This window comes from Prionailurus bengalensis, chromosome D1 (genome assembly GCF_016509475.1).
Source record: "Prionailurus bengalensis isolate Pbe53 chromosome D1, Fcat_Pben_1.1_paternal_pri, whole genome shotgun sequence".
NCBI lineage: Eukaryota > Metazoa > Chordata > Mammalia > Carnivora > Felidae > Prionailurus > Prionailurus bengalensis.
In genome coordinates, this window is record NC_057346.1 from 1,084,639 (window position 1) to 1,103,430 (window position 18,792).

The 18,792-nt window shown below is 48.5% G+C and overlaps 1 protein-coding gene across 1 annotated transcript in view; it reads right to left on the reverse strand.

The window, feature by feature from the left end:
* Positions 1 to 3,501, reverse strand: part of TMEM123 (transmembrane protein 123) — a 57,653-nt gene extending 54,152 nt beyond the window's left edge. Inside the window, exon 1 of the mRNA XM_043579176.1 lies at positions 3,254 to 3,501. Coding sequence (XP_043435111.1) covers positions 3,254 to 3,353 — 100 coding nt within the window. The 5' untranslated portion in view covers positions 3,354 to 3,501. The remainder of the gene's footprint in view (positions 1 to 3,253) is intronic.
* Positions 3,502 to 18,792: the final 15,291 nt, after the last annotated feature.

The following is an 18,792-nucleotide window of genomic DNA, read 5'->3' on the forward strand; positions in this document are numbered from 1 at the left end:
GGGAGGTCCAGAGAAGGCCACCCCGCTAGAAAGGGGCAGAGCGTGGACGGGGACCAGGCTGCTGGACGGCAAAGCCCCTGCGTGGGAGCGCCGAAAACCAACGGTTGATTTTCTGCTATAAACCTGCTTCCTTCCCAGGCTTCTCGGCTGTTGTGTTTCCAGTTGTTCAAACCCAGACCAAGAGGTCACGCCTGGACGACTCCTCTTCCCCACTCCCTCACCCAGTCCTCTGTTAGCAAGGCGTTTCAGTTCCACCCCCAAACAGATAAGCAACACACGCACTGTCTACACTCCCAACACGCCACTGTCTTTCTCCTAGGCTACTGTTTCTGTGTCCCTGCCATTGTCACTCTTACGAGGCATCACTTCCTGGCAACCTTTTTTGCTTGAAAAAGAGACAAAAGCAGATGATCTTTGCAGCTCGAGGACCTGCCTCCTTTTTGCAGTCAATTACTTATGAAGCAGGTGCCGTGGGTAGGCAGGCAGGTTTTGTATCCTAGGAGACAAAGATACCGAGCACCTAACTACAAAGAGGCTGATGCTTTCTGTGACGGAAACCAAACATTAACATACAATAATGTGCTGAATGGTAGAAAGTTACATTCATCAAGTGGTTCAGACTCACTGGGGATTAATTTAATCCCCTAACTGGCTGCCCAGTAGGGTGGTGTTTGGTGCCTGGGACTCACTTTAGAAAGTCCCAGTTACTAGGAGTCCCTCCCTGAGACTCGCCCGGGCTGAGAACAAGTGAACTATGGCTTTCCTGAGAGTGGACACATGTCATCAAGAGAGCCGCAAGTGGCCATCTCCGGGCAACCCGTTTGAACTCTTGACTCCCGCATTTCTGGAGCCACCTGTGTTCTTGGACTTTTCTGTCCAAGACTCAACAAAGTCCCTTCTTTGCACTAAGGCTGTTCAAAATGGGTTTCTGTGACTTACCACGAAGGGTCCTGATGGACGCCGCCCCCAGCTATCCTGCTTGCCTCTTCACTAACATGTTCACAGCCTTCCCCATACCTCCAAATGAAGATATTTACGAAACTACACGGCAGACTGAAGGAGATTTTAAACAAGAATTTCAATGTTTTGATCTTCTCCTGCAATATTCCAGGTAATAGCACATTGGAGACTGAAGCATTATTTACCAGCACAGCCAACACCACCTAAAGTGACCTAATGGCAAAATGGTTGGCTAAGAGTTTGGATTTTAATCTCTGAAATCAAACATGTTTGAGCTGTTTTACTTTGAATATATTAAGGCCTAAGCCTCCGTTTTTTTCATCTATAAAATGGGAAGAATACTGTGAAGATTCATCAGGATGAGGATTATCCTATTAGCATAATAGGACGTACACAGGAAACTGCCTACTGAAAACACTGTAAAAGCCCTAGTATGATTGTTTTTTGTTTTTTTAAGTTTATTTATTTTTGACAGAGACAGAGTGCAAGCATGAGCTGGGGGAGGGCAAAGGGAGAGGGAGACAGAATCCGAAGCAGGCTCCAGGCTCCGAGCTGTCAGCACAGAGCTCGACGTGGGGCTTGAACTCACGAACTGTGTGACCCGGGCCAAAGTCAGACACCTAACTGACTAAGCCACCCAGGCACCCCGTGCCCTAGTATGATTGTTAAAAATTACCGTACTTCACAAGGATACTTCATACACATTACACACTCCACAGGAAGGCCAGGAAACATTTCCTTGTTTTGAGAAGTTCTCTAGAGAACCGTCTTTTAGTCTAATTTCACAGTGACATTAGCCTCTGTAGACGTGGATTCCAGCTCCTGTTTGCTGTACTGGTTCATGAAATGAAGGCTCTCCTGCAGCAGAGATTCATTCCCAGATTTCCAAACAGCGCTCACCTCTAGTGAGACGTTAAGTAACAAACAGAACAGTCCAACAGTGAATATTAAAACAAGGCAATCTGGGGCGCCTGGGTGGCTCAGTCGGTTAACCGTCTGACTTCAGCTCAGGTCACGATCTCACACTCCGTGAGTTCGAGCTCCGCGTCGGGCTCTGGGCTGATGGCTCAGAGCCTGGAGCCTGCTTCCAGTTCTGTGTCTCCCTCTCTCTCTGCCCCTCCCCCGTTCATGCTCTCTCTCTGTCTCAAAAATAAATAAACGTTAAACAAAAAAATTAAAAAAAAAATAAAACAAGGCAATCTGTTATTAGGGCAAAAAAAAAGAAAAAAGAAAAAAAAAAGAAAGCAAGGACACTCTAACCAGTTTCTCTGACCAGAAATTCACCGCAGAAACAATAAAGTTTACTTTCACAAAATAACAAATAAAAAAAATGGAGATCTGCCCTTACTGATATTGGTATAAAATTAGCACCAAAACAGACTGTTTCATTCCAGATTGTTCACCTTACAGTGAAACATCTCATTAATATGGAAAATAGGATGGACGTGATTTACTGATCATCAAACTCAGGGCTGCAAAGCCGGCTCGGGACATGCACAATTCAGCACAACAAACCAACAAAACCACCAGCCAAACAAACAGAAAGTATTATTGTCTTAACTTCACCCACATAATTCTAGCCAAAGCAGGTGTTGCGCCTGAACTGCAGCCTTCATCCCTCGCTAAACACACAGCAGGTGGACAGAATTTAAAACTACGGAGGACTTGGGTCACTGAAAAGAACTTACCCTAGCTTCCCGACCACTGCCCGGTGACCGGACCGCGACAGTGGCTGACAAAGGGAACACGGAAAGCACGCGGCGAACCCCAGCTTCCCGGCCCTTCCCCAAAAGGACCCCCTCACCACCCCCACCCCGAGAACGACGAGGGCCCTGCGCCGGGGGCGCGCACAGCTGGCGGTGGCACGAGGGCTGCGCGGCAGGTGCGCGCCGGGGCAGGTGCCCACCGCGCCGGGCGGGGCGCATCCGCGGGGGCGCCCGGGGGGCAGCGCGCCCCCCCCGCCACGTCCCCTCTCGCGTCTGGGGGCCTCAGTCCGCGGCCGCGCAGCCCCGCGCTAAAGGACTCCCCACACCCGCCGGGCACGTGTGCGCAGGAACCCGACCCAGCTTCCAGGGGGGGGGCCCGGGGGCACTTATCCCCCCCCCCGGGACACACCAACTTCGGGGCGCGGGAGGGGGACAGAAAACCGCGAGCCCGCGCCTGGTTCACTCAACAGGTTACGCGCCCCTCCGGGCCTGCTACGGCGGCCGGCCCGAGCCTCAGTTTCCCCGGCCACGTCCGGGGGGGCCCCCCGCGCGCACAACCTTCCCGGGGAGCCCGCGCCGCCACCTACCGTCCAGGCCCGCGCTGTCCACGGCGGCCTTCAGCAGCGCCAGCACCAGCAGCGCGCAGAGGACCAGCGCGGCCCAGCCGCCGCGCGCGCCCGCTCCCATTGTTCCGAGGGCGGGACGCGCCGGCCCCGCGGCTCCCGACCGAGCGTCCGCTGAGCCGCACAGCCGCCCCGCTGCGCACGGGCGCCGGCCCCCCAGATGCCCAAATAGGGCGCGGGAGCCGGCTGGGGGCGGGACGGGCGCGCAGGGGCGGGGCTTGGCGGAGGGAGGGGCAGGGCCTGGTGGGGAGGCGGGGCGATGGTCGGCGAGGGCGGGGTTTGGGGGAGGGGCGGGGCAGGGCCGGCGCGCGGGAGAGGGGCTGGGGCTCGAGGTGGGGCGGGGCCGGGAGGGGAGGCGGGAAGGGGCCGGGGCGCGGGGGCGGGGCTTGGCTCGGGCAGCGGGCCCAGCCGGGCGCGCAGGGGCGGGGCGGGGCGGGGTCGAGGGCGGGGCCTGCGAGGCAAAGCAGAGCGCGGGGGCGGGACCTGGCGGAGGCGGAGGAGCGGGCCCAGGCCGAATAGGAGGTGGAGCTCTGCTGGGGCGGGGCTTGTCGGGGGCGCGGCCCGGACACCCGGACGCTGAGGCGCCGGGCCCCCCTGCCTCGCGGGCGAGCCCCAGAAGCTTCAGCGGTTTCCTTTCTTCTCGGAAGTGGCGGTGTTGTTGTCGGGGGCCGGAGCGGGCGCTGGGCCTCCCGGGCCCGGAAGGAGTTGTCGGGTGGTGGTCGGTGGGGCCCGGGCCACGTGGCCCAGCGGCACCGGGGAAGCTGCAGACTGGCTGAGCTGCGCGCCCCGGGGGAGGCCTCTTGTTGGGGTCGTGACCCGCTGGACTTTCTCTTCGGGGGACCCAGCCTCAGCTGTGGTGGGGGCTCTACAAATTCCTAGTTTAAATCCACACATAAAACAGCCACGATCTCTGGACAGGTGCACCCCCCTTTACGCCACTGGGCTTTCGGGAAGGATCTGCATCAGTACCCGTTGTAACAAATCCCAGGAGGAGCTTGCTTTTAGGACAGAAGCCATTACGTTCTGGGCCGCTCTTCCCTGACACCATTTCGGCATTTCGGTCTTGTAGGAACGATGCACTTTCCATGGGGGTCCTGTACCCCACGCTGTACCTCATCCTTGGCCGCCCCTGCCCTCCAGCTCTGTGCCTGCAGAGCCCAGTGGAGAGGGGAACCAAGCAATAGCCGGGGAGTGGAGCCACCCAGGCCCTGCTCCTCCCTTCTTTCCCTTGGGGCTGCTGCCCAGTTCTCATGGAATAACCTGTTCGGAATAGTTTGGGGCCAAGTCCCTCTTAAGCTGACGGAGCCGATTCCACTCACTTGTCTTGACTTGCAGTGACTCTAAAGTCAGCTTTTTGTTCCTGCTAAGAGCCCTGAAGGGACCTGTAGGCACTGGTAGCTGATGCAGGACAACGACAAAGATTGAGTGGGACCCCTCAGCTGAGATGGAAAACAGCAGGATCCAGGACACTTAAAATCCCTATGAATCCCCGAGCTACCACTCTCTACCCGCTGCAGATCTTTGATCTCTGACCCAGATTTCATGTCATAAAGGCCACATCGTTGCCTTGAAATGTTAAGTTCCCAAAACTATGTTAGGAGGGATATACTTACTGATCTCACAAAGTCCATCAATATGGACTTGACTGATCATAGAGACTGAAGAGGGCAATCTATCCCAGCAAGCACTCCCTGGCCTCCACCCTGCAGCAAGCTCCACTGGGGAGTCTGGGTTAGGAATAAATTGTTCTGGCAACTGCTTAGCCCACTGACCAAGCATTTCACAGCCCAGGTTCAACGTGCCTCTCCAGCCTCGGTTTGGCCACCCACGGACACGGGGGGTGTCCAGTTCCTTGGCATTGGGACACATTGTTTTCTCCTTCTGAAATGCCCCCCTCTGTTCTCTCGACCATCCTACATGTGAGTCTTCCTTTCAGGCTTGGTGTACATGTACCTGGGAATCTGGGGTGGAATGGAAGATGCCCCCAGAAGAGAAATGAGAAAGTCTGGAAGACAAAATGTGAACATGACAGTTTCTTCTGGAACTGACCTTGACCTGAATGACCTCCATCCTGTTGTCTGATTTCCGCACCACCAGCTTTGCTTTGGTAGTCACGGCACAGAACTGTGGGTGGGCCCACAGTTTCCTCCAGTGTGAGGGGGCTGGGGAATGAAGGGACCATGTCCTTCCTGTCCTCCTGCAAAGTCCTAGGGAAGGTCTGCCCTCCCCGGGGAGATCTGCTTCTGCTTCCACCACTGCACCATTAGACCCTGCTGATGTGAAAAGTTCAAACAGCACAGGAGCCCTGGGCGATCCAGCTGTCCCCCACCTTCCCAGCCTCATGTCTGGATCCCTCTCTGCAACCTCACTGGACTCCTCGAAGTTCTCCAAATGTTCCGGGGCCTTCTGTGCCCTTGCGTGTTTGCTCTTGCTCTTCCTTTTGCCAGGATGCCTTCTGACGTCCTCTCCTGGTCAGTTTTCAGTCACCTTTCGAGATTCCCTTCCTACCTCTTCTTCTCCCCAGTCACCCAGGCAGGTTTTGGTGCTCACATCTCCCCGCTCATACTCTGACCAGCTTGGTCAGCCTACTTCTACCCTCTTCCCACCGCAGCCAGAGTGATCCTTCTAGAATGTAAGTCAGATGATGCTATTCCCCTGCCTGCCACTTTCCAGAGTCCAAAATCGTGGCCCTGCGCAACATGGTCCTTGGCTGCTCTTCGAGCCCCATTTCCTGCCCTCTCCCCCTTCACTTACTCAGCCCCAGCCTCCTTTTAGTTTTTTAGAAATGCCACATCAGTTCCCACCCCAGAGCCTTTCTGCGTACCACCCCCTCATGTCATTTAGCTCTCTGCTCAGCTCAGAAAAGCTTTTCTTGGAGACTGCACCTCACAGTTTTATGTGTCTTGGTGGCACCTACCAGTTTCCATCGTTACGCTCATGTATATGCTCAGTGTTTGTCTCTCCTCCAGGGACGCAGGTCCCATGAGAACCGAAGAGTGTCTCTGGATGCAGGTTTCTGGTTCGGCTCCTATCCCGTATTGCTGTAACACAGTGGACACTGGTCGTACTTATGGCCACTCATCATCTTTTGAATAGCTTGTCTGCTTTTCTATCTCAAATCCTCAGCCTCCTTTGCAGCTGGGCTCCAGAATGTGTCAGAGGCTGTGCCAATCCGACTCGTGCACGTGAAGCTTCAGTCCCGGTGTGAGCAGGCAGAGGCACCAGGCCGGCCTGGAGCGCCCAGCTCTGCGGATTCCAACAGCAGCGGACGCAGGGGGCTGTGAGGCCAGCACTCACAGCAACATCCCTTCCCCTGGGGACGGGGACATAAGACCCAGTGTCTGATGCAGATGTGGTACTGGTGGGGAGCTGCAGGGGAAACAGTTTCTCACAGGACCAGTTCTGCAGGGTTCGGGGCATTATTCCTGGAGGCTTAGCCTCCGTCATGATTCTCTACACCATCCACCAATCCTGAGAGCCACCCAGCATCTTCAATGTCCTCCTTTCCTGCCAGGTCAGCAAGGGGCAGCTTTCCTTCTCCCGTCTAAGAACGCTGGCTCTATCCAGTTGTACACGCCTTTCCCCCCACCCCCAGATGGCTATAATCTCCATTAGATGCTTTGTCAATGCTGCGTGCTTACAGTATGATGGACACTGTCCTGATGGACTTGGCAGTCTCGTGGGAGGACAGACGCATGGGCAGAGTCTAGTCACTGACACAGAGGGTGGTGGATGCCACGATGTGATACTGGACCAGCACACACTGGAATGAGGGTCTGTGTCTTGGCATTTGTGCCTGGGAGTGTAACACACTTTCCGTCATAGAGAAGGCATTCAGTGTGTGTGTATTTGTACAACGAACGTGGGCTGGACATAAAGAGAGCAAACTACGGTACTTTTCTCCCTCAGTCATGTTTTCCCCCACCCATTCTGTATTTCCCATACATCTGTGTCTTAGACTTAAGGTCACCTGAGGATGAAGTAGAGACTGGGACCATTGTTCGTTCATTCATTCATTCAATCAGTCAATATGCAAAAATTTACTGAACTCATGTCATATACCGAGCGCGGTGCTGAGTGCTGGGAAACAGCAGCAAATAGCACAGATCTACCTGCCTCCTAAAATGACAGACCCCAGTGAGTGGCTGGAAAGGGCAATGGTCTCCAGATAGGAATGACAGAAGCTGCTTGTTAAGTCTGCACAAAAGACACGGAGATTTCATGTTCCATCACTGCAATTCCTTACATCCCACGGTCAATTTTTATTCATTCAAAGAAAAAGAGGTAATAAAGGAAGGCTCGTCCGTTTAGGTGTGCACAGGTAATTACCTTCTAACTGCATATAAGCTAATCTGTTGATAAATCAGTATTTGCATGAGGAACGAGCCCAAGTTTCCCCGACTTTGAGACCGTGAGGGAGCAGCTAATAAGACAAGGCAGTGGGAGGACTGAACAAAAGAGTGTGGGTTTGTCTGTGGCCATCTCCCTGCCGCTGCCAATTTCCTGTCAACTTCCATGTTAGCAGATCGACAGCACGTGAGCATCCACTGTGATTAAGTCTTCACAGGGCGTGCTGATTCTCTGGGCCTCCTCCCTCTCCTGTACTCTGCTGCCTTCCCCTGTGTTCTGGAGCCCCTGCTCTACTCACACCTTCTTCCTCCCTCTGCTTTTCGTTCTTCCTTCATGCTTCTTCCCCCAGAGTACAATTAATTCAAAAGGATCTACTGGGTGTCTATTTTGTATTCAATGCTCTGCAGGATTCGTGCATTAAGAGCAAAAGAAAGAACACAAGAAGCAAAAACCAAGTAAAGGTGAAGATCCAATGGCAGAGACCATACACTCCTACACAACTGGGTTTTGCTCTCCAAACCAGGAGGTCAGAGAAGAAAGTTCCGGGCAGACGACAGTTTAGAAGGAATGACTTCTCCAAAAGGGAGGGGGGAGCTGTGTCTGAAACCACAGCACTTGTCTGGGGGAGAGGAAGGGGTGGGAGTTTTCGGTGTGCGATCTGGGCAGGATCATGTCCTGAGGATGGGAGGAAGAGGAGATCCGAGATCGAGGTTTCTGGCGGTGGACGCGGGGAAGCCCCCTGAGCTCTTTCACGGTTAGTCCCTGCTTGTTTGTCAGACCTTCTCTGGAGGATGCCACAGGGATTCGGCTCACTTTCCTTTCCTCGTTCAAGTCACAGCTGACCACCCCGGCTCTTCGGTGCCCTTCCTTCCTTGAGCCTGCATATGGACATGGTCACGAGTCCCCAGGCCACCGCTGCCAGCTGCACGGATCATAAGCACTTTCTATGGCCAGAGTTTCAGGGCTAATCATGATGAAGAAATTGACAAAAGATAAAATAGCTATGATGAGGAAGTTAAAAAAAATCTGAAATAAAGTTATTACAGTTTTTTATTTAATGTTTATTTATTTTGAGAGAGAGAGGGAGGGAGAGAGGGAGGGAGCGAGAGAGAGGGAGACGGGGAGAGAGAGAATCCCAAGCAGACTCCGAGCTGTCAGCACAGGGCACAATGTGGGGCCAGAGCCCACAACCATGAGATCATGACCTGAGCCAAAATCCGGAGTCAGATGCCTCACCGACTGAGCCACCGTGCACCCCACAAAGTTCTGACAGTCTTGACCCCTGCTCAGTAGTTCCTGTCTCCCACCGGGGAGATGGAGGAATAGGCCTTAGCTTTCATCCACTCCACCAAAGTTTGAGACTGAAGGCACACACATACACACAAGGACCCGCCAGAAGTAAGCGCTGTGCTGAGGAAACAGCAGTGTGATGGAACTGGGTGGTTACTTCAGGACAGGTACTCAGGGGAGTTTTCTCTAAGAAGGTAACTGTCAAGCTGAGTCCTTAAAAGGAGGCCTGTGAAAAAACCAGGGGAAGTACATTTCAACCAAGCCTGGGGTGTTGGGAGAGCAGAGAGGAAGCCACTGTGGCCGGAGCTTGGTGAGTAAGGGCAGAGAGGCACAAGATGAGGGTTGGGGTTATTCAGGCGAGAAGTGTGGATTTTAATTTACATATGATGGAAAGCCATTCGAGAATTGGCAAAGTGATATGTTATGATTTATATTTTTAAAACAGACTATGCCAGGGGCTCCCGGGTGGCTCAGTTGGTTAATTGCCTACTTCAGCACAGGTCATGATCTCACCGGCGAGGAGTTCGAGTCCCGTGTCAGGCTCTGGGCTGACAGCTGAGGGCCTGGAGCCTGCTTCAGATTCTGTGTCTCCCTCTCTCTCTGCCCCTCCCTGGCTCTCTTTCTTGCAAAAATAAATAAACATGTTTAAAAATTTAAAAAATACAAAAATAAAAAAGACTACACCAGCTCTCTAAAGGAACAAGAGTAGAAACGGGGAATCTTGTCTGAGGCCTACTGCGTGGCGTCTCCAACCACCATAGAAGTGGCGACAACGGAAGCCGCAGATGGGTTTGGGATGTGGACTGGGTGTGGAGTTGGTTGCACGTGGCGGGTGACAGAAAGAGAGATTAAGGCTGACCCCTCGGTTTGTGGCTTGAGCACCTGGGTGGACGATAGTTCCACGTCCCATTCCTTGGAACCGGCCACTCTCAGAACTTGGCCTCAATGTCCCTCTGTCATCTCTGAGTCCCACAAGACAGCCTCTCTCCAGAACGTGGGCAGAGCGAGCCACGGTAGAACCAAGTTTCGATGATCGTGTGTTGGTGTCTCCGTGGTCAGCGGTGCTCCGTCTGGGCAGCGCTGGGCGTTACTGAAGTCCACGGTCACCCAGGAGAGGTGCACGTGGGGTATCACCTGCAGTGACAGCAGACGGGAAGTAAGAACTATAGCTGAAGAGACGAAACTGGTTGTTGGAGGATCATTGCAATGCTGGGGAAATAGAACAGAAAGATTCCAACAAAAGCCCCCTCTGTAACAACATAGAAGAGAAAGAGAACATGATTTCAATGCTGGGTAAGCATGATCAGCGATAGCATGGGTGTAAGCTACAAGTGACTACAGAGTCTGGAGAGATTTTCACGTAAATTTATAGAGAAAGTGGGGGAGAGGCAGGAGAGACGAGAGGATAGACCCTCTGATGGTCTCATCATACCCGAGGGAGACTGTGAGCTGACTCAGTAAGTGTTTACACTTTCAGGGTCAGGAGGTCCAAGACTTTGCTTTGTGAGATCACAAGCTCAGACCACTTTTACCAGGTCTGCTGTGTCCTCAAGGTGACATCCTGAAGAGGGGACGGTAGGGAGGCAGTGGCCTCCATCGTCAAAGAAAACTCATCACTGTACCTTTTCAAGTGGCCATGTAATTTTTCCCAAGACCTTTCATGTAGCCCACCCCAAATAAATAATACATGATATATGAGAATTTCATCATGTAATAAAAGCAAGGTAATACATTATAGGCATTTGTGATTTCTCCCAGGCCTTCCCCCCCAGTCCTAACTCCTAAGTCCCCTTCCAGGAGAGGGGGGAGTGTGCCAGCCCCATCCTGAACCTTCGTTAAGCAGAATCAGTGGCCCAGGAGAGAGGGGCTGAGCCAAAGAAGCAAGAACGGACGCCAAGATGATGCAAAGGGCTATAATTTATTGGTCGGAAGAAGCAAAAGAAATCCAAGGAAGGGGAAAGAAAAGCAAAACAAAGAAACACAGGGATGACATTTAGAGGGAGTTTTTGGTGATGCTTTTGAGACCAGGGCTTTGAGTCACCTGAGGGCTGAAGACTCCCAGAGAGATGGATGGGGCCAAGCGGATGAAGCACTATTACGTCACATGTGGAATTACACTCAGTATTCTTCAAGTTAGGCAAAGATTCGCATGACGTTTAAACGGCCTGTGATTACTGAACTAATTTCTTACACAGAACGGGAAGCCCTTCAGGGACTGGGTTGGGTCACCCCTTATCCAAGACTCAGGAGAGTATTAACCCCGAAGGTGATGTGAAGTCAGTAGAAATCATCCACAAGTTCTTTGAGGGGCACCTACTGTAATGACATCATGGAGGAAGGAACAGAATGGTATAAGCTGTGGCCAAACTCTTGAGGCTCTTATATTTGGATAAATGAAAGTTTTCCATAGGACACATAAGTAATAACATACCACCAAAAGGGATGTCATAAGACTATGAGGGCTGCTGAGTTGGTAGGAGGGTTTGGCTGTGGTTTGCTGGGTATAAATAGCTATTTTTCCTGTTCTATTTTTTAAGTTTGCCTCTCCCAAACTGTAATAATTTTCTTAAACTTGAAGATTCTACAATTCCACCATATATACCAAACAAAAAACACCATTCTTAGAAAAAAAAAAAAAAAAAACATGGGGGAAAAAGCACTCAGGGGTGATAGTTCTCCAGGTAATCTTTTTTTTTTCTCCTTCCCACTTTTGTTAATTTTCCCATTTTTCTAAAGTTAAAATTTTTACATATAACGTAATACTTTTAAGCCTTAATTTTAGAACTGTATGTGTAATAATGATAAAAAATGTGTTGGGCACCTGGTTGGGCACTAGATGAAAGATAAGCATGATTTAATCTTCTCTTGAGTTTAGACCCGAGGAAGAAAAGACTAAAACAAAATTCTATGATGGAGAGCAAAATCCAGAACTTATTCAAATTCTTTCCCCCAGATATATTAAGGAGACTCTTTCCAATGGTCCAGTCTTTGTGCAGACATCGCTGCCATTTGCCTGATCATATGACTCGTATCTTGGTGAGGTTAACCTCGGAAAGAAGATTGTCCTGGGACCTCAGTATTTGTTTCTGATCTCAGCCCTGCAGCTGACTTACCGTGTATGAGGTCAAGCTATCTAACCATTTTTACTCTTGACTTCTTCATCGTAAAAATAAGGGATTTACATGCGTTGCTGGTGGTAATGTAAAATGCTGCAGATGGCGTGGAAAACAGATTGGCAGTTCCCCAGAGTCCAATACAGAATCATCCTATTACCCAACAATTTTACTCCCAGGTATATACTCAAAGGAATGAAAAATGGACTCAGATATTGTAAATCCAGTATTTACAGCATTTTTCACAATACTGACAAAGGGAAACAAGCGTCCATCAGCAAAGGAACAGATAAACCGAATGCGGTAAACGCATGGAAAATGTTCGACACTCAGTTCCCTACACCAACAAGCAATGCTCAGGCACCAGCTGTATGCGCTACAGTTTAATTCACCTCTGACACTACCTACCTGGAGAGAGCTTCAGATGGCACAGGTGAAGGGTTCAATTCTCCCACGCCCAATACACACACACTTCGGTGGCCAGCTGCCAGTCACCCCGGTTGTTAGTCGTGCTTCTGACCGACTGGCTATAAATCAGAGGTTCCAAGGGCCTGTCCTTGGGTTCGATTTACTAGAGTGGCTCACTGAACTCAGGAAACCCCTTTAGTCACTGGAATACTGGCTTACTATAAAAGGACAGAACTCAGGAACCACCAGACAGGCTTACTATAAAAGGACAGAGCAAGGAATGGGGATAGGGCACGGGGCTTTGCCTGTTCCAGGGAGCCACTGGCCCCCAGATCTCCACAGTGTTTACCAACCGGGATGCTCTCTGAACCCTGTCCTTTCTGAGTATTAATGGAGGCTTCATTACATAGGTACGGTGATGTAACCATCACCTGTGGGCCGAGTTTTTACCTACAGCCCCTCTCCCCTCCCTGGAGGTCAGGGGCTGGGACTGCAGTCTCCCGTTCTGTGAGTCACCTGGCTGGTCCCCCTGGCAACGAGTTATCTTGCTCTAGTGACTGAGGGGCTTTCCAAAAACCACCTCATTAACATAACAAAAGACACCTTGAACTTTCTCAGACTTCGGAAATTCCACGAGTTTTCTTTAGATGCTGTCCTGCTGGAAAGGGAAATGAGCACCAGTATGCTTTTCTTATAAAAGACGGGGCGCCTGGCTGGCTCAGTCCGTAGAGCGTGTGCTCTTGATTTTGGGTTGGGCGTGGAGCCTGCTTCAAAAAACAATCCCACTATACACCATACCATGGAATATTCTTCAGCCGCAAAAGGGAACAAAGTTCTGAAACGTGGATGGGCTCTGGAAACATGCTAAGTGAAATATGCCAGATGTAGAAGACAAATACTATGTGATTCCAGTTAGTGATTTAGAAATATCTAAACTATCTTTGAACTCATGTTCTAGAACACCATGGCCGAAGGGCTCATGAAAGAAGAGCAAGCCTGTGTGGGCCATGACGGATGTGTTGTAACTAGTCCCCTAGACCCCGCGAGGACAGTGGAGCCCAAGGATGGCAAGTGGGAGACTGCGGGCCAAGTCCAGGGGGGAGAGGTGTTTTGTTTGGCTTTTGCAGTTTACCAACATAGCACTTAAGATTTTAAATAATTTGTTGTTAAATGTAAAACCCAGGGGTATTGCGATAAAAAATTCTCATGTCTAATTCCTCTTAAAATATTGAAAGATGCAGTCCCAACTAGCTAGAGACAGTGCTCGCCCCAAACATCCCTCCCTCTTTACTTACTCCCAGCTGGCCTCACTGATGTTGCTACCTGACTTGCCTGTCCTGTGGCATTTGAATTTGGGGCCCCTTGCATCAACCAATGATTGGGTGAATTGTTTCTGAGAGCCCTACACTTGGGTTGTCAATGCTTTAAAAGCAAAGTGTCAGAGAAATTTCTTTTTCTTAATTTAGTTCCTTTCACCTCATCTACCACACGGAATGGACTGTTCTGGGCTGCCACACAGGGTTTCAGTTTTCTGTAACTGACACAAATATATGTGAATAATTTTGTGAGCACAGAGTTCTAAAGAATGCTAAAAATAAAGAGATTTTTCATGCATGAAGTCTCTGAAGTTTGATCACTGCTTCCTTGAGTATTCAAACATTTTATAACAACGTTTAAAAGCCTCTACTTTTACTAGGTTTATTTTCTATTTCAAAAGGAGTCATAAGTATCACATGAAAGTTGAAAGACAATTTAAACAATACACAGAAGTCTGTAAGAAAAAAAGTCCTTCCTGTTTGACCTCCCTAGGGGTAACCACAGGTGTTAGGTTTTTTCTCTCCAGACCTCTGTTTTTGTTTGTATGTGTGTTTTTGCACATATAGTTATGCAGAGATTTGTACGTGCAATTATATGAACATGGAAACATACAACAGGTCTTTTTTTTCCACAAAAAAGAATTACACTGTAGTTATTGTTTCACAACTTGCTTTTTTAATTGGACAATGTATTGTGATCATGTTTCCATAGCTACACAAAGAGATATGCTTCCTCCTTTGCGATGACAGCATGGCATCAGTGCATGGGTATAGTTTATTTAAAATTAATTATTTTGACAGATATTTAGATTATCTCTGATTTCTCCTAATTTAAATTTACGGCACTGCACGCATCCCTCAGCCAATATCCTGGCGACACGGAAAAAGTGATTTTGAGGAGTGTATTCTTAGCAAGGAGATTATTCAGTCAAAGCATGTGTGTTTTAAAAATTCTGATCAGCATTGTGAAATGTACTTTCAAATTTATATTCCCACTCTTGTTGATATTGAACATTACCTCTTTGTCTTTTGCCAACGTGATAGGCAAGTGATGGAGTCTCATTTTGTTCAATTTGCATTTCTCTTTTTATTAACTGAGACAGCACGCCTTTGGTTATTTTATTAGGCATTTGTATTTCCTCTTCTGGGAACAACGTGTTTACATCCTTAGTTGCTTAACTCTTATTTATGTACATGAAAATATATCTACAGATCTATAAACTAAGAGATGTTGCAAAACCCAGCTCCTGGCTCGGTGAGAATGTTTGCTCTTGTTCCTGGCCAGTGTATCAGCTTCCTCTTGTCGTGGCTTGTAGATGTCTGAATCAACGGTAAGATAAGTAACTTCTGTTCTTCTCCCAGAACAACTAGCTTGGTGTGGTGTGTAATTTAAAAAGAAAGAAATGACAAAGGTCTCTCACTGGCCTTTAGAAGATCGTCATCGAATGCTATGAAATGCACATGGGAGCAAGTACAACAAAAATAATAAAAATCAATTGCCTTTGATCAGTGCTTTGCAGTTTGTGTTCTTTTGATAAATAAGATGTAAATAAATAATGAAAAAATTAGGTAAAAAAGATAAGCACTGTAACATAACAGGGCTTTAGGGGAAAGAGAAATAAATTGGTGCTGTGGGGAGTGGTATTGTGGAACAGGAGAGAATTCTGAGGACAATGGAGAGATGGAAGATAGGATGAGAAGGATTTTTGTGGGTAGAAGAGACAGAACAAGAGGGTGAGGGTCTATCTGGGAAAGAAAGATCATTGCCGTCTGAATTGAGCATCGCATTTGGAATGTCTGGGAAGTGGCCACAACAGTGAAGAATCCTCTACCAACGTTTCTTCCTTTGAGCACCATGCTACCGTTAACTCAATCTTGAGGTTATATTATACTTTTTAAAAAAAATTGGGTTAGCAATACTTATGTTGGTCAAAATAGACCTTAAAACAAAGACCGTAACAAGAAACAAAGAAAGTCACTACATGATGATAAAGGGAACAATCCAACAAGAGGATGTAGCGATAGTAAATACGTATGCACCCAACATGAAAGCATCTAAATACATAAAGCAAATATTAACAGACATAAAGGAAGAAATTGACAGTAATACAGTAATAGTAGGATCCTTTCATGCCCCACTTACATCAATAGATACATCATCCAGACAGAAAATCAGTGTGGAAATAGTGGCTTTGAATGACACACTGGGCCAGATGGACCTAACAGATATATCCAGAACATGCCCATCCCCAAACAACAGAATGCACATTTTTTTCAAGTGCACATGGGACATTCTCCAGAAGAGATTGCATTTTAGGCTACAAAAGAAGTCTCAATAATTCAAAAAGACTGAAGTCATACCATGCACCTTTTCTGACCACAACGCTATGAAATTTGAAGTCAACCACAAGAAAAACTCTGGAAATACACAAATACAGGCAGAGCAAACAGCATACTACTAAGAATGAATGGGTCAACCAAGAAATCAAAGAAGAAATTAAAAAATACATGTAAACAAATGAAAATGAAAATACAACTGTCCAAAATCTCTGAAATGCAGCAAGAGTGGTTCCAGGAGGGAAGTTTATAATAATGCAGGCCTGCTCAAGAAATAAGAAAAGTCTCAAATGAACACCATAGCCTTACACCTAAAGGAGCTAGAAAGAGAGGACCAAACAAAACTTCAAGCCAGTGGAAGAAAAGAAGACAGAACAACGGGGAGAGTGTCTATCTGGGAAAGAAAGATCACTCCCCTTTGAATTGAGCATGGCATTTGGAACATTTGGAAGTGACTGTAGAGGGAAGAATGCCCTATTAACTTTCTCCCTTTTGAGCACCATACTCCAGTTAACTCAATTGCAAGTTATTTCGTAATTTTTTATCAGCCACAACTCATATGACTGGTTTATATTGAGTTTGAGGTGAACAGAAATCTTCTGGTGTTTGCACATGGACCTTGTCTGTGACCACAGGAGGAAGATGCCACGTCTGAACCATCCCGTCCCTGACACAGTCACACGGTCACAGCAACATCTGTGAACTCACTGATTCCTCCGTTCATCTGTTACAACATTCCAAAGACAGGTATCCCCGCCCACTCTGCATTAGGACTCTGTGCCCGGTCCTGGGGACACGAAGATGAGAACGTCAAGTTCCCTTCCTTGTGGAACACGAGGACCCCCACAGGCTGGGGGGAGGGAAGGCTTAGCTGCTCAGCTAGCTGCGACACTCCAGTCTCCAGGTGTCAGAGATAACACGTCGGAATCTGAGTTGCTTGAGGGCCTCCGGGTCTTGTGCACTCTTGTTACCGAGTGCTGGCCTCGCTGGGTGCCTGGAGCTCAGGGACTGGTGATGTGAGCTCCTGAGGAGGTGGTGACCCACAGTCTCATTCAGGGTGGCCTTGGTCTTAATTTATACTGTATTGTGTATTCTATCTGTTCACAGGTGAGTAGGCCTCAGTGGAAGAAGGAAGTTGTACTGAGGCTTAAAATAGTATTTTTTTTTTTTTATTTAAAAAAAAATTTTTTTTTTCAACTTTTATTTATTTTTGGGACAGAGAGAGATAGAGCATGAACGGGGGAGGGGCAGAGAGAGAGGGAGACACAGAATCCGAAACAGGCTCCAGGCTCTGAGCCATCAGCCCAGAGCCTGACGCAGGACTCGAACCCACGGACCGCGAGATCGTGACCTGGCTGAAGTCGGACGCTTAACCGACTGCGCCACCCAGGCGCCCCTAAAATAGTATTTCTTATTAACCAGATGGTTTAGGTGACCCTCTAGCATATTAGAAAGGTGCTATGGCTGTAAGGACAGTGGCATTATAATCTAACATAGTTAGACACCGGTTACTTCTTTGAAGGTACTTATGTTCAGATTGTCTGGTTTTGAATTGTCTTGTTGCTTGTTGTAAACCATAAGTTTAACAATAATAAAGTATCTAATTTTCAACTCCCTGGGTTTCTGTATTAACAAAACAATTTGTATTTTCCCCATATCAAATAAATCAGATACTGTATTTATAAAACACCAATGAAAAAAGCCTGACTTCAGGGTTAAGACAGGCATAGTGAATGACACTGCCGTTAAGTGTTAGAAGACCGGACTTCTGGCCTCATTTCTGCCACTTCTAATTGTGGAGCCCAAGCCACAGACGTATAGATCTAGTTTCCTCTTTGGTGAAATGAGAATGAGGAGTACTGATAAATATGTGTGTGTGTGTGTGTGTGTGTGTGTGTGTGTGTATGTATATACACATGTATATACACACACATGTATATACACATGTATATACACACACACACACACACACATACATACACACACACGTTTTGGAAACAGCTTATTTTTTTTAAGTTTAGTTATTTATTTTGAGAGAGAACGAGGAGGGGAAGGGCAGACAGGGAGGGAGAGAGAGAATACCAAGCAGGCTCTGCACTGTCAGCACGAGGTCTGACGTGGGGCTCAAACTCACGAACCGTGAGATCATCACCTGAGCCAAAATCAAGAGTCAGACACTTAATCGACTGAGCCATGCAGGCGCCCCAGGAGGACTTATTTGACAAAGGAGTGTCTTATGTCCCATCCAACAGCAATGTGGAACTGTAACCATGAATTCAGGGGACACGAGTGTGTGCTGACTCCAGAGATGTGAGGCTGGGCATCTGCCCCGCTAAACATACTCACTGTGGCATCTAAAGCCCGATTCTCCATCCGTCCTTGCCTCATCTGCAAGCATCAGGGAAGCCCCTTAGTTTCTCAGAACTTCCATTTCTTCAGCTGGGATATGAGAATAATAAGAGCACCTCTGTCAAAGTGATGTTAGAAAGAAGACATGAGACAATTCATAGAAAACCCCTACTGTTGCATCTGGCTCAGCAAGTGGTCAGTGTTACTTCTGTCTTCGTCTAAAATACTTAGGTCTAGCTTCCCTATGCTTCCTAGGTTTCCCTATGCTTTCCTATGGTTTCATACGGTTTCTCCAGCCAGTGAGGCTCAAGCCTCTAGGATTATGCAAAAATGTTACTGA